The 16,647-nt window shown below is 40.1% G+C and overlaps 1 protein-coding gene across 2 annotated transcripts in view; it reads right to left on the bottom strand.

Annotated features, from left to right (window-relative positions):
* LOC134100679 (E3 ubiquitin-protein ligase UHRF2-like) overlaps positions 1-16,647 on the bottom strand; it is a 181,531-nt gene that overhangs the window by 42,159 nt on the left and 122,725 nt on the right. For both annotated transcript variants that reach the window (XR_009941297.1, XM_062554050.1), the window contains exon 10: positions 10,278-10,384. Coding sequence is in view for 1 of the 2 variants with exons in the window: in XM_062554050.1 (XP_062410034.1) it covers positions 10,278-10,384 (107 nt within the window). In the remaining variant the exon portion in view is untranslated. The remainder of the gene's footprint in view (positions 1-10,277; positions 10,385-16,647) is intronic.

Raw genomic sequence — 16,647 nt, 5'->3', positions numbered from 1 at the left:
AAGTCCATAGACTTTGTTCATCCTATATTAGCCTTTATTAAAATGTAATGTGCTGCGGGGAAGCATTGGGGAAGTCAGTTTAAGTTGTCCTGTAACAATTTGCCTCTTATTATAATCAAGAGTAGCCTAGGCCCTATACAGCCACTACGCACATAATAGCCTAGGTTACGGGCGGATGCGAGCAACCCCATGCAAAAGAAGACCTTAAGTTAACGGACTGAAGGCCTGTTTACATGTCAAACATGCATCAAATCTAAGAAACGAAAAACACAAATATCATGTATTGTGTCGTAAACAGTTAATGACTTTGTGGCCACTATGCGCAACTGCATCGCGCAGTGAGCTGAAGGATAGGAGGACCGACACTTATTAACACAAAGCTTTGTAAAGCACTAACAACCACCCCTCAAAGTTCATTGTCCATAAGTCCAAACAATAAGTATAAAAATCCGACAATCCAAAACGATAACGAGATCTCCCAGAAACGAAAAACAAGTTTGTTGAGTAGCCTAGTCCTTCCAACAATCTCAGCTTTTGCGTTTGTTAGATAAAAGGCATCCTGTCCTGCTGTATTCCAATGAGAAAAAATCATCCACAAGGTAGGCTAAGGGTCACGGTAATGCAGCATGCAGGAATCTATATACGCACAAAACGAATGAATGGGTTATATCGCCCAAAACGAATGAATGGGTTGGGAGAGTCGTCTGGCTGTGTCAGCAGACTGCAGTCGGTCTCGAGGGGTTAAATAGCGCACGTACTTGAATTTTAATCTGAAGAAGACCACACGGTCGAAACGTCATTCCTTTGTGCTAAAGAAAATAAAACCAAATCAAAAAAGAAGGATTTCAAGTGTGCGAACCTTTTTCCATTTTTTTATGATTTACTCTTGTTCTGCACCTTGACCGGGGATGTGCACAAACTTTTTTACTACACTTGAATTATAAACCAACTCTTCTCTAGCCTATATCCTATAGCCATACTTTAATAATCAGATGTTATGCTCATTTTTGTAGGCTACACCTCACCGGCAAGCACGCACGCAAATGCTGCTTTTGCACATCTACAATATTGGCCAGGCTATATAGAATAGGCTAGTTTTAGGACTGTATTTTGCCTTCCTGCAACTTTAGTTGTGCTCAATCTAAATTATTGTCAGTAAGGATAGGTCATATTACCAAATGGCGAACCTCGAAAATTATTTAGGATATAGAGCCGTGTCCATTACGCATGCAGTTATTGTTTAGGCTATTGTTTTATTTGAGTGTTTTTGTCTACCATGGCAAACATAGTTGAAACGTTCGCTCTAAACTTATGTATTTCCAATCGGCTTTCACAATCAGCTACAGCTGCGCGGCGCGGCGCAGATGATCTCCATGAAAACTTGCAATGTCTTTACAGAACTGCTTTCACTTCCCCGAGTCGCGAACGCAACATGCACAACAACCGATATTTAGCAAACACATGTATTTCCAGCTCTCAAAACCGATGAGGTCCAGATCTCAGTGGCCTCATAGCTGCCTACAGCCATGCATAGTAAGCCTAATGATAGCCTAATAGTTATGACATTAATAGCCTATTAATGACCTCATGTCGGAATGGCACGTTTGTTTGAAAAAAAAGTTAAATACCGCCACTTCGACCATGAAAACAGAAAATGTCGGAGTGGTGGGACCTTTTCCATAAAGAGACAAGCCTCCACTACGACAATTGGACGTCAATGTCGGAGTATATGTCGAAACATTCGAAAACTCTGCAACTGCGATCTGAGATGCTGAGCGTCATGTCTCTTTTCTCCGCTTGTCACCAGCGCGGTGTCTTCGGGTTTTATCGTGTTTTATTAGGGCGGTCTTATGTTGCCCCCTTGTGGTTGCAGTTGTAACTACAAATGCTGCACCTTTCGGGATTCCCGATGTGCGGCAAAGAAAGGAGCATTCTCAACCCGTACCATCTGTAGATCCATGCATAATCATTTGGAACACGGTGCATACAATATAGATAGTAGATATAAACATTAGAGAACATGGAAAATAATGAGCTGTGGTATTCTACTTGTTTTAAGTGTAACTGCACCCTAAAATATGTTTTTTGAGCTGTTGATTGATTGAAATTACTCATAAGTGGTGAACTACACTATTACCAGGGTTAATATTGACAAAAATCGTGTTTCCCGAGAAAAGTAACATTTTGTATGATTTTGTATTGGAGATATAGCTCTCCGCGCCCTCTACAGGTTGAAACATGCCATGGCATTTTAGTCCTGCACATCTCTGGCGACTCTAAGGCTGCGTTTAGACTGCAGATCGGATATGCTCAATTCCGATTTTGTGCTCATATCCGATTTTTTTGATTGCATGTTTACATCTACTTTCGCCAGTGACCCAAATCCGATCATGTGTGTTTACATTTGCCAGACACTTGAAATGGCCCGCATGCGCATGAGCTAAAAGTTTCTCACTTCAAACTAGCTTTAACCCAACGGGTATCCGCCGTTCATTCCGACATACCAGCACTCCGACATTGACGTCCAATTGTCGTAGTGGAGGCTTGTCTCTTTATGGGAAAAAGTCACACCACTCCGACATTTTTTTTTTTTTCATGGTCGCAGTGGCGGTATTTAACTTTTTTTTTAAACAACGTGCCATTCCGACATGAGGTCATTAATAGGCTATTAATGTCATAACTATATCCAATTGTGTAAAATATAGATTCACATTTAAAATGTTATTGTGAAGACTTCTTGATATGGTTATGTGTCTGTTGCGTGCACTACTCGGGGAAGTGAAAACAGTTCTGTAGGCTACATGGCAAGTTCATTATTCGCGGACTAAGTGGAGCTGAAGTAAGTTATCATTTTGCTGTCACTTCGTCTGTTTTATGGCCTAGAAGGTGTATTTGGTATCTGTGGATAGCTAGCTCTCTTCTTTTATCTGACATGCAAGCCATATCTTTTTGACCATGGTTTCACGAGTAAATCAAACGAAAGTATAGCTAGCCGAAACTATATGACATTCTTATTTGTTTGTCACTTCGTCTGTTTGTATAACACAAAAGGATCGATGTGTTTGGTAGGCTATCGATGGAAAGCTCTGTTTCTCCTCTTTCATTTGATATGCGTGTCATGTCTGTACGATGCCTGGTCCCGGAGTAATTTAAGCGAGAGCAGTGGCTGCGTGGGTGAACGCAGAGCAATATAGACTGTAAATATGATATACTTTGATTTAAATTCATGATTATATTTTATTTTCATACTTGATCGTACAGACACGTGTCTAGTCTCGTTGGAAAGCCCCGGCTCTGCCCTTTCATGACAAATAGGTCTCATCTCGATGTGACTAATAATCGCGGAGCAATGTAACAGAGAAGAATGGGTGTGTTTTTTGATGCACTTTGCGTCCGTCGGGCATAGGGTCCGTTAAATTGACTTGGAAAAAAAATAGGATTGCATCAAAATGCAGCTTGCAGAATGCAGCTTGCAGTTGCTGTTAATAACCTTAATAACGCAATGCGGACACAGACCGAAGCTCCTGTGGCTGAAATGCCCTACAACATCAGCTTCCCTTTGGACACCCTGTTGGAAGTTGATGGGTTTAACACTTGGAGGTCTGGGGCCTTTTCAGGCACTTTGAGGCTGTCAGCTATACCTTGAGATGTAAGTTTTTGATCTAATTAAAAACATCTACACAAAAGTGACACATATGGTTATATTCTAGAGGTCCTCCACAATAATTATATGAGAGTAAAGTGGATGTAATGAAATTAGTTTTTATTATAATTCAGTGTAAACACAACTATTTAAAAAATGAACTATAAATATATTGAGCTTAGACTTTTGAAGTTTCAACCTTGAAAACAACGGTGTTGGCTCCATATAAGTAAAAAGACCATTGAAGAATGTTATGTAGTTTTTCTACAAATTGGAAAAAAGTCAGACTAAGGCCTTGTCCAGACGGAGACGAATGTTGGGTTAAACGCAGCTGTTTTGCTTCGTTTTGGCCGTTCATCCAAACGAATACTGCAAACGCATAGCCCTAAAACGAATCGATCTGAAACCGGGTCCCAGAGTGCATGAATTCGAATACGCAGCCCTCTAGCGTTCGTTTGGACGGGGGAAGACGCATCTGCGTTTCGATGATGTCATCGCCACACTCCTCGACCCCTATCCGTAGCTGTCAGCATTTAGCTTTCAAAATAACGGGATAGCATTACTGCATTTCGGTCGTTGTTTTTACCTTACCTAGAGCCTATATGCAGCCTATCCAACTGCTGCCTGCAGCCTACTTCCAAAACTCCAAAGCTGCTGTCAGATTTTGTTCTGAGAACACAAGTTAGGCTACCAACACTCAGGAACAGTTTGTGATGTGTTTATCAATTCAATATCCAACCATTTCACAACAGCTAATTCTGAAGTAGCCTAGGCTAACTAGCCCGCTTGCTTGCGAGACTCGGCTGTGAACTGTACCGGTTTCCTTATTATTTGGGTTTATGTTGCCAGGTGTTAGCCTATGACAGAACGGTTGAAATAAATTCAAAGTCAGTGACTGCGTAGGCTATGTGTCAGGTGTATGGCAACCTGTTGTCAGAAAATAAATGGATCAGTTATTTTCGAATGAAGTATGATGGCCATGCAAATTACGAGAGTTTTTCGGGAGAAACAACAAAACGGGAGGGCGGCAGGAGATGACCTTAAGATGGGAGAGAAACAAGGGGGAAACGGGAGTTTTTGGCAGGTGCTCTGGCTTTCCACTCATAATCTGTAAAAATAGTTTTCACCTCGACGTCTCATCATTAGAACTTCTTCTTCCTCTCCGTTTTTGGTGATTTGGTGAACTGAAACAGCGCCACGTAAAGGCCTGGAATATGAAGTAGCGTGTTGAGTCGTATTGAGATCGATTGAGATGGATCCATTTGGACGCAAATACTCTTGAAACGCTGCCAGGTAAAACGGAGGGGGGGAAGTTCGTTTTGCTGCGTGTGGACATGGTCTAAATGTGTCACTTAGTGAGTGTCTCTTTCAAATGCAAATTAAGTTGAATGGGCCTGCTGCAGGTGAGAGGACTGAAATCCTAGGATTTTCTATTATTGTTTTTACAAAGTGTCATTGAAACAACGGTTTTCCACGTTTGATATACATTGATTTAATTAACAATAACTGGCCAAGAACAGAGACTCAAGGTCAAAAGTCAGAACAAATGGATAAGTGTGACTGTAAGTTTTCTTTCTATTGTTATTTTTGGGCACTGCTGGTTCACATCCTACCTCTCTGGCCGCACTCTGTTCATTCAACTTAAGTCCCTGAAATGCATCCCCTCCTCTGTCACATCAGGTGTGCACCAGGGCTCTGTCCTGGGGCCCCTACTCTTCATCATCTACCTCCTTCCCCTCGGCAATATCTTCTGCAAGTTTAACATTCATTTCCACTGTTATGCAGATGACACCCAGCACCAGTAGTCGAGTTGTTAAAAAATGGCAGGGGGGATGGTGGATTTTAAAATGCACATCTAGTCTAATTTTTTAATTTCTAAGATGCAATTTCCTGTATTCTAGTCCATTTAGCGTGACCTGCTGGACATCGGCAAATCCTAAATTTCTTCCAATTCATGTACATTTTATGTGTCGAGTTGCTAACATTGATCCCAGTTCAGAGTAACATTATCACTTAAATATACTAAATAACTTGGAAGTATATAATTTATCTGATCTGAAATAGTGAACCAGACATCAATTAAATAATGCATTCAACAATGACTTGTTATAATTACCAATCTAGCCAAGTTAAATGGAACCAACAAAAAAGTTGAGACTTTTTGCTTTCACTCTGGAATTCTACCACCATAGAGTAGAATAGAAATTGCCACACAGTCTCAATCTTACGTTCTCCCTTAACAATACAAAACAAAAGCATATTATTTTTGCCTAGGCTACCTTTAAAGAAAGATAAACGCACTCTCGAATATATTCTCGTTCTTTTATCTATCTTAAATGCACAAGACGGACGCGTTTCGGCAAACAGCCGTCCTCGGCGTCTTGCCTAGGCTACCTGCACAGCGGAATAATAATTCTAAAGATGAACAGATGTTCAGTCGTTTGTCTCTTCAGACACCTCGTGACATTGTCTATTTGCAGAACCGCACACTACAAAACTATTCTTTCGTGTGAGTGAGGAGTACAGCATCATGACATTCGCCTTTTTAGTAGTGAGTCATACGTGACCCATGCATTTGGCTACCTCTTGAACAAACAGATACATGCATTCAACACTCTCAACAAGATGACCTAAAGTTGGACAACATTGCGTTAGCTCGCCATGAGCCGCTACGGTAGTCTATCCTTTCCAATGTCATTATGGCAAGTTTGTTCAGAAACTGGAGTGAACAGCTCTCGCTAGCGGGCTATAAATAAGTATCTTCACTTAGCAAACAAGGGAGACTGGGCGTTTCAGGATTGAGTATAACTGTACTCTTTCTAATTCATCTACTTTTTGTCCTCTTAATAAAGCCGACGTCCCTTAGATCCAACTTTGCTTGTCGCTTGGCCATGATGCTGCTGAATGAAAACACCTGCTGTGCGCATAGACAGTAAAAGAAGGCTGCATGCATATGTCGCTGATTGCCGCGGCAATAGGAGGAACATGTCCCTCGTCCACAGTAGACTATTTTAGCCTCGACGTGCGCAAAAGCGAATTGTTGAAAATTAAATAGTGGTGATATTTCCACATTCATTGAAAAAAAATACAGGGGATGGGGAGGGGGATGGCCGTTTCAGAGGGGGGATGATTTTGACCATATCAATTCCAAAGGGGGATGCCATCCCCCCTCATCCCCCCTCAACTCGACTACTGCCCAGCACTGTTATGCAGATGACACCCAACTCTACCTCTCCAGCAAACCTTTGTCCACTCTCCCACCCACCTTCCTTACTGATTGCATCTCTGAAATAAAAACCTGGTTTACCCAAAACCTCTTTAAACTAAACAGTAACAAAACCGAGGTCCTCCTCATTGGTACCAAATCCACTCTATCCGACAGCTTTTCTCTTACTATTGATAGCTCCTCTGTTTCACACTCCCCCCAGGTTAAGTCTGGGTATCCTTTCAATCCCACATCAACAACATTTCAATAACAAGCATTTAGAATAATTTTCATTTTGTCTTAACTGTATTTCTCAATTTACACGGGTTCATATTAATTTGTCACTTGCAACATGTACTTTGTGGGGATACAACCCATTCCCAAATCACTCAAAACCCAGCAACCAATTCAACAGCTTATTCAGTATGGGGTGATCTTTAATCACATCCATACTCAGCTTCATTGACTACAAGTTCTGCCCATCCCCTGACATCAAAGCGTAACTCTGGCGAAAATTGACTCCAGGGTCTTTTTCTGCATTAGCTAATCCACTGTTTGCGATTTTGGGCTATAGCTTATACTGGGGCAAGCTCTGTAGTGGTTGATCAACAAAAAATACAGCTCCACGGTTTGATGTGTTTTAATACAGAAAAACACCCTGGAGTTAAACTTTTAATGCTCTTCTCAAATCAACACCATCTCAATGTAGATGGCCATTGTCAATCTTCGGTTAACACAAAGACATGTCAACAAGGGGCTTAATAGTTATGCAATGTCATGTATGCTGATCAAGTATTGCATGTTCTGTCTAACCAGGAGCTATAAGGAAGAACCATGCTGCTGACGGTGCTGCCGACACGGATGTAGACGCTTAGATGAGTCAATCTCGCCTATGACAGGGGAGGTGGCCACAAAGAGAGGGAGAGAAGAACCAGGCAGGAAGAGGCAGCAACCTTCTTCCCAGAATTCCCGAAAAAAGGGGGAAACTTCTTGACCGCCATCCCCAAAATGTTCGGAATAAGCTTCATTGCCCAGGTTTGCATAAACAAACAAGGAATTTGACTCAGGTTCATCTTTACTCTTAAAGTACAACACTCAAACATATAAAACATTAAAGAATAAAAAAAACAGAACAGTAAGGATACAATGAAGGGCAGGAGAATAAGGTTATGTATAAGAATAAATACAGTATGTACATTTGCAAATAAATAGACACTATGGGATAGAGTAATGCAATGGAAGTATAGTTGGGCCTTTTACTGGATAGCGTCAATGTGAGGAGACATTTATCCCAACCAATTAAACACATTTGCGCCTATAACGAGGGTAAGTGAAGTGTAACACCTTCTTTTCCTCTGAGGTAATATCGAATTTTCATCAATAACATATTGTTGTACCTTATGCCATCTCCATCTGTAACATGGAATCTAATTAGCCAATTCCTGGTGCTGGTGCCGGAAACGAACACCCATGAAACGCCATTTTCTCAAAGATGGCTGCGGTCAATTTAAAACTTTTTTGGCTGAAATAGCTAGCCTAGCATGAGCCATTGAAATAAATGGGGGCGTGAGTTAGTCACCCTCTCCAGTTTTGTGTTTGTGTCTCCAGAGTGTTTTTTTCCCCAGTGTATTAAAGGAATATTTCGGTATTTTACACTTTAAGTCCGTTTTCTGTATTGCCTAGCATCAAAATGAGTGTTTGACACCGAAATTGAGGCACTGGAGGATTGAGCCTGTTTGTGGAATTTGGCAGATTTAGAATGGAGCTCTGTATGGCTTTAACATTGCTTGCTTTGTGCATGGTCTATTTTGTCCTTAAAACACCCCTAAATGTTCATTCTTAAAAGTGTGCAGCTCACCAAGTGGTTACTGGTCTTCAACGATCTTCTATAGCATGTTTAGCAGCGAAAAACAGCTTCTGTCATCTGTTATCAGGGATTTTCGAAATCCCGGAAGTACTTTTTCAACCGTGTGTGCCTTATATAACGCAACAGAATTTGAATTTCACTGCGAAACTTGCTATAGAAGATCGCCACAAGCACCACTAAGTACAGGTTGGCTGGGGGGTAAAGGCGAGGCCAGACATCTGGGAACAATAGCCCTAAGGAGGCCCTGTGGAGGCAACATTAAGCACCATATGCTAGGTCAAACTGTAGATCCTATTCTTCAGTGGTTCCGTGTTGGTGGAATGAGTTGCCCAGTGCTCTCCGTTCCAGCAACAGTTTTGGATCTTTCAAGAGGGGTCTTAAGGCATATTTGTTTAATATGCACTTAGTCTTTTGAGCGTTTGTTATGTGTTATGGTTTGTATAATAGTATTGTTTTATTATAATTTGTCCATTGTTAGAATTTGACATTTATTCTGCTATTGTCCTTAAATTTAGCCATACCATACTATAGTTATTGTTATAATTAACTGAGTGACTTATTTGATTGCAATTCTCATTTCATTGTTTTATTTCTCATTAGGTTAGTGCTTAATTGATTGTTTATTGATAATATTGCTATTCTCCCTTTTTGTAATTGTTCACTGTTATTTAATTTGTATTGTTATTTATTTGTATGTCGCTTTGAACAAAGGCGTCTGCTAAATAACCATAACCATAAGTGATCATTAGTAATCGATTAGCCTCCACACATCTTAATTTACCCAGCTTTGGCCCAACAGTCAGGATGTAGCTAAAGAAACTGGCTTTGTTGGCAGAAATAAGCCAGTTATCCATAATGAAGCACGTGTGGAAATTGCATAGGAACAGGATACACCATAACAAGTCCTTATGGTCATACAGTATGCGACCAAAATGGAGAGTGTGTGTGTGTGTGTGTGTGTGTGTTTGTACTCCATGAAGCCATGCCCACTGAAATATACTTGGACACTTACACTGGCAATGCCACACGAGACATCATATCAATCATGAAATACAGTAGTGGTAACCTCCACCTGTGGGAATATTTCTCAACTGCTAGAACTGGAAACAAAGTTTCCACAAAGTTCCATAAAGTTTCCATAAAGACTAAAGACACACAGGAATAGCTCCAAGACCATCCCATTGACCAAGATCCCTATAAGCTCTACCAAGAAGAATGAGGAAAAACAGTACAGAACAATGTGCAAAGCTGACACTGTCTCATCAGAAGACTTGATGTTGTAGATTTTGTAACATTGGGGCTATCTACCAAGTACTGATGCATAGGGCTTAATATTTTAGAGTATTTTAGTTTTTAACTGATTTACTTTTACCTTCTGTAGACAAATACCCTCCTTAACCGTAAGGAATATAGTACAGATTAAGTGTGTGCCAAATAATGAAAATAAACCAGATGAAAACTGATTACTTTCAGGGTATACATGCTTTTCCAAGCCACTGTATCATTTAATCTACTTCATACATCTTTGACACAGGGGCAGAAATAAGGAGGAGCTTTAATACCTGTTCATGTGTGTGAGTGTTTGGTCAAAACAATGCTCGCCAATTCGCTTGTTTCCAGAAAGGTCCCGACCCCCACTACCCGTGTAAGTAAACTCATCACCCCTGTCCTGAATAAACAGAATGGGGAGATAGGTTAGAGGTGGGAGTTCAAAATGAGAGGGGTTAAAGCTGAGAGTTCATAGGTTACACAATGAAGGTGCTATTAAATAGATTCCCTCTATTCTGCTTCCTGCATTTCATCATTTGAACATTAGCCTTTAAAGGAACACTCCACCGTATTGTTTCATATTAAACTACGTTATTCCCTTAACTACGAGTTGATACATACCTCTCACATTTCAATCATCACTCTTGGATTTTCAGTTTCACTTTGGAGTGAGGATATTACTGCGCTGAGTCAAAGTGCTCCGAAGTGCTATTCCGCCACACATTATAGTTGTCCTTCTTACCTTCTTAGATAAGCGCAACGTTTTATTTTGTCTCACCATACTTTATCGTGCAACTACTCGTGTAACTGTATTTTTATAGGGAAAACATGGAGGTGTTTGGTTGCTTCTAACTTCATCTCTGTTTGGATCCGAATGAATGAAGTGGGCTAGCTACTGTAAGTACTATCAAAGTAGCGCCATGCGCCAGAGCCATTGAGTGCACGCACTGAAAGGTGAGAGGTATGTATCAATTCATGAGTGTTCCTTTAAAGAAACACTATTGATTGTACTAAAGTAATCTGAGAAGTGGTGAATTGATGAACTGTGGACAGATGATTTTACCTACACACAGTACTGCAGAAAGCAAAACACTTTATTTTACGTCATATCAGGAATTAAGTTGGCTGAAAGCATCTACTTTTTTTTTTATTTACTTTTTTTATTTAAAAAGGCAAACATAAGCACAACACAACAACATTCTACAAAACATACACAAAATACTATGATGTCCATGTCAAGATTTTCAGGGGGCTTAGGTTGTCCCTACTACATTTGGAACAACACTTAAATGGATTATGATCAGCACTTTTCCTTTGAAAAAGATGCTACATGTTAAACAGCCTAATTCTGTTTAGCTGCAAGACATAAGTCGACATTCAATATGTAAAATTCAACGTTAATTTGAGTTCTATGCCATATCTACTGTAGGTTCTTTAAGAAACTCGATTTCCTGCCTAAAATAGGCTACATTAGGCTGCAAAATAGGCCACATTAGTTAAATATTTTATATCTGCTATTGTGAACATCCTAAAGAATGAAAGGGCAATTTAGTGCTTAAGTTACAGGCTTTGGGAGGAGCTACTCCAAAATCCGGGCTATTCATATGTAAACAATTCTTGCATGCATTTTCTGCCACTGACTTATGCACCTTTCCAGCTATGTGCTCCCGAGGGATGTGCAATGTAGCGCCACTACAAGGTGAAACAGCATATGGCTCAATGTTGGCAGTAGGCTTTGTTCTTAATACATGCAGGTTACACAGAACATTACAAAGTAACAGTAACAGCTGGCATTTCTACAAAAGTTATTCACAATACGGGATGGCAGACATTATACAATGAAATGAAAAACTTGATCATATTTGCACACATATCATACATCCCTATGCATCTTTAAACAGCGACGACTTCTGCCTAGTTTTGCCATGGAGGGTCACATATGTATGCGTCAAGGGAATGCAATTTCACCAGATGAAGAAATCAGACTTGGCCAGTGGTAATTTGGCACATTAACATTTTCCCTGTATCTTATATCTCTACAAATATATGACCGTGCCAATTTAGAGTTATAATTTTTTCAGTCATATTTCTATGCTGGCTGTTGTCTGAATGAGCTAAAGTGAGGCTAGTTAGTTTAAGTCAAGTTAGTATATGAGGTAACAAAATGTAACTGATTATCATGGTGAAGAATGTCATGAAAATTACATGGAAGTATGTCATAAATATAAAGTTAGTCACCTGTAACCTTGATTTAAATTCTAATACATATTAGCCAAATGTAATGCGTTTAAAGAGAGGAATATTTTGACTAAAAATGATGACAAAAACCTTAGATTAAGATACCTACTTTCATCAACTAAAATTAGACTAAAACTATGAAGAACAGAAATGACTAAAATATGACTAAAACTAAAGACTAAGATTAAATCTTAATTACCTGCCAGATTTAACACCTCTGCACTGTAGCGCTGTTAGAGAGGGCAGTATCTCAACTTAACCTGTTTACCTAATCTTTGGTAGCATATCATGGTCATTTTATGATTGAGTTCAGAAAATCAAGGTGGCCAAGACCACTCAACGAAATACAAAAGACAAAACACAACCACATAAGCCATAGTACTTGCAAGTCTAAAAACACGCTTAACGAAATACATTAGCCACAACAAAAGAGAACCTACAATGGAAGTGAGGTGCACTTTGAATGTGTGTACACCAGAGGCGATTGCTCATTGAGTGCAGGGGAGGTAGCCTAGAAATCTAGACGCACCCTAGCGGCCAAAAATATTTTTGCCTAGCGGGATGGTCTAGGGTCGCACCGTTGAGCCTGCGCTAGGCTCCAGGTCAGCCTAGCCAATCAGAACGCTGTGTACTTGAGCCCGCCTTAGCTCACATTCGGCTTCCGATATTCACGCCAGGGGGCTGGACCATGCGTCCTCGTTCGACGAGTTGGGTGTGAGACCGTGTTGCACAACCATAGAGAAAAACAAAAGATGGATCAGGCTAACGATGCGCGCTCGTTTGAATTGGCTTTGGAAGAGTTAGACTTGGGCTTTTCTTTGAAGTTTGAGCAGAAAGAAGCACTCAAGTCATTCGTTTTAAAGAAGGATGTATTTGCCGTTTTGCCGACCGGCTACGATTGGTCACAAATGCTGGCCTATTACAGTGGGTATAGTAAGTATGCACACCCATGCTAAAGTTGACTAAAAAGAGGAATATAAAATCATCTTTTGAGAATTGATTGTAATGCTTTAATTCAAAAAATGAGTAAAAATCAAACCGCTAAGGACACTAATTTTCTTTGTGATTGAAGAATGTATCATAAATAGATAAATGTTCTTCCTTAAATACAGGTTGCATAAGTATTTGACCCCTATGTTAAATTCCCATAGGAGCAGGAGGATTTTTTATATGTTTTTATTTTTAAAGGCCAGCTATTTCATGGATCCAGGATATTATGCATCCTGATAAAGTTGCCTTGGCCTTTGGAATTAAAATAGCCCCACATCATCACATACCCTTCACCATAGCTAGAGATTGGCATGGTGCTTTTTCCAGTTAGCCTATTAGCCTGTTTGATGCTCATTGAGCTCAATGCAAATCATGCAAAGGCAGTTTGAAAGACAACTGTTCATCCCACCCACAGGCTTCAGCTCTGTGAATGGTCCGACCCCAGACTATACATTTCTGTATAGTTTGGCTTGCCAGGCTACAGGGGAGGCTCAACCTCCTCTAAAATATCACAGAACATTGCATCAAATAATGCCTATTATGGGCTACATTAGCAAGCCTAATATTCCAACTAGAACATGCTAAAAATGTGTTCAACTTCATGGCTATATCGTTAATAGCTATAGTTTCATTTCGCAATAAGGTTTTGCCAGTTATCTATCGTGATTTTGCACGCCTAATACATTGCTGTGACGACACGATCCATTAAAAAGCCCCATAGAGGCTCGGCTTCACTGGACTTCAATGGCACTACGGAGTGGGCTGGTCTCAGTGCAGAAAAAGCTGTTTATTGGATAAACGCCGAAAAATCGTCATTTCCAGGGAAGCCCGGCCTCTCTGGGGGTGAATGGGACAGTGGGATGGCTCGGATGCCGAGCTTCTGTATGATGATTGGAGGAACTGTCATAGTGGCTGGATTTTTTTTTGATTGACGGCATATTTCGCGATTGCACAGGAAGTTTCAACAGAGAAGGGCTCTGGTTTCAACGTCTATGGGTTTCAAGTTCAGGGATGTGTGAAAGTTACGGGACCTTACAGGGTTGGCAGGTGAAGTCGAGAGGCAAGGCTCAAATTTTTAATTCTATTGCAGATGTTGTACATAGCCTATCCTATCAATAAAACCGTAATGTGGAGTAACAGAGTTTGTGATTTGCTTTTGTTTCAGTTGTGTATTTAGGCTAAGTTGTAGGCTAGCCACATAGCACGCTATAATAACTGTGTTGCTTGGCTAAATTATGCTAATGTTTACTTGAATTTTATAAGCTATTTCATAGCCTTCCCCACCATGGGAGATTCAAAATAAAACAGCAAGGCAGATGAACGTAGAATAGTCACGTACTATAACTGTAATAACTCTAGTATTCTACAAAATAGCATATTTAACCCCCCAAAGTGAACTGGCAAAATGTAAGCTTAGTTCTAATCTAACCAAGCCAGCTGCCATGTCTCAGAACCCTAACGTATCTATACTGTTTGGTCTATTCTGTTTTAGGATATATTTCCCCTCAAATGACAATATAGCAGCAATAATATTAATTTAATAGTTGACCATTTTTATCAGAGCTTCCCCTATTCCAATGAGCAGCAACCGCCACTGGTGTACACTAGCCTACAACGCTATCCTGGAAGGAAAATAAACTATAAAACAAATAAAATAGGCCGCATCTGTGTTTTGTTCAAGTTCAATAAAGGAGACCTTAATATTGATAATAAAAGGACCCCCACGAGACAACTAGGCAATAATGAGTAACAACCTACGGTTTGTAGCAACTACGTTCGTAGCCTTTATATTTGATGCTGACAGAAAACTAGCCAGCCTGTGTATTTTACACTAATATGTTCATCTACTAAAGCTACAAAAAGTCCCTTTTTGCAATTGATAAAATACGTAATACCCTAGATGCTGTTTGTCTGATTGATGGTGTGATAAAGTAGTCTGAGAAGTTTACAGAAAATGAAATAGTCAGAAAAAGTGAAAAATGTAGATATATAAAAATGACTTTTATTGGTCAAAAATCTCCAAAAACGTGCACAAACTCTATAACGTCTCAAACAATAATACCTGAGAGCAACGAGGGGAAATGTCAAACCCCACATTTAGCCATGTGAATAATAGGGCTCATGTAGGCTACGTTCACACATTTTGATGAACAGATATGAACAAATATTTCCTTCCCTCCGTTTTCAGAAATGTTTTTGTTGACACTAACCCGTGTGTATGTGCCGTCAAGAACATGCCAATCCTATAGGTAGTAGTGTAACAAGAAGCTCGAGCCCACATTAGCCAATCTGAATCCCGAATATAGGGACATCAACGACTCACTTCCTCTATTTCAAAAAAAAAAAAAAAAAAAGGGTTGGCACCAACATTTTGCGACTGCTACTCTGAATGCATCCATGATCACCATAGCCAAATGTATGCCAGATGCAAGTACTACTGCTACATAGGCTACTGTGACGTTGGCTGCCTAGAAGGTGCGTATTTCCTGTTTTCTTCGTTTCTCTCAGCTCACATTCATATGCGAAAAGAGAGTTTTCCTAAATCTCCACTTTTGCCAGAGTTTTTAGAAAGAATCGTATTTAGAGGCAAAATCACTGTTTGTGTGTAAACGAAAGGCACAAACGAAGGGAAAAGTCTCTGTTTTTCAAGATACCTGTATATGTGTGAACGGGGCCTGAGAGTGAGGTAATTGGCCAGCACCGATCAAGTTCAAATTAATAACTGCCATGCTTTGCGTGGAAATAAGTGTACGCCTGTCTTAGGTTGTACACACGTTTCAGAAATGAGGGCCAATGAATCAGCCAGCAATTGTATTGCAATTTTCATGAAACAAGACAAAATACAATTTTGTACAGTATTGTTAATGTTTATTTTTCAGTGACAACATGTCTCTTTCCTAAAACATCAGCATTAAAGTTCAAAGCATTTGATCAAAACCTAATACCAGCCATCTACTCAAAGTGTGCCTCCGTCTGTCAGGCAACGCCCCGCCCCCTCTTGTCCTCCTCACGGGGCAGAGGCTCCAGCTGGCTCTGTGATCGCTGGTGTTGTTTCTGTTGGAAAGCTGCAAACGTTGAGATCCGTTTCTTGGAAAGCTGCAAGATAAACACACAATTAAAAAACAGCTAATAAAATTAGAAAATCTATCACAATGAAACCACTTCAGAAAAATGAGGGAGGGAGGCCAGCTTGTATGCAACACATCACAAACTGAATTGCATAGGGACAATTTTTACAGCCTAGCCTACATTAATACAGAAGAGCTGCGTTGTGTGTGATGACGAAACAGTGAATGGCTGCTGAAGTAATACACATTTATTCAAGAGGAGCATCTTTACTAACCGCTGTCACTCTGAGAAATTTTCTTTGGTCACTGCTATTCTGAGATTTACTATGGCGAATGTCAGAGTAATTACATTCAACACCGTACCTCA

The sequence above is a fragment of the Sardina pilchardus genome, chromosome 14 (genome assembly GCF_963854185.1).
Source record: "Sardina pilchardus chromosome 14, fSarPil1.1, whole genome shotgun sequence".
Taxonomy (NCBI): domain Eukaryota; kingdom Metazoa; phylum Chordata; class Actinopteri; order Clupeiformes; family Clupeidae; genus Sardina; species Sardina pilchardus.
This window is presented reverse-complemented; position numbering and strand designations above follow the sequence as displayed.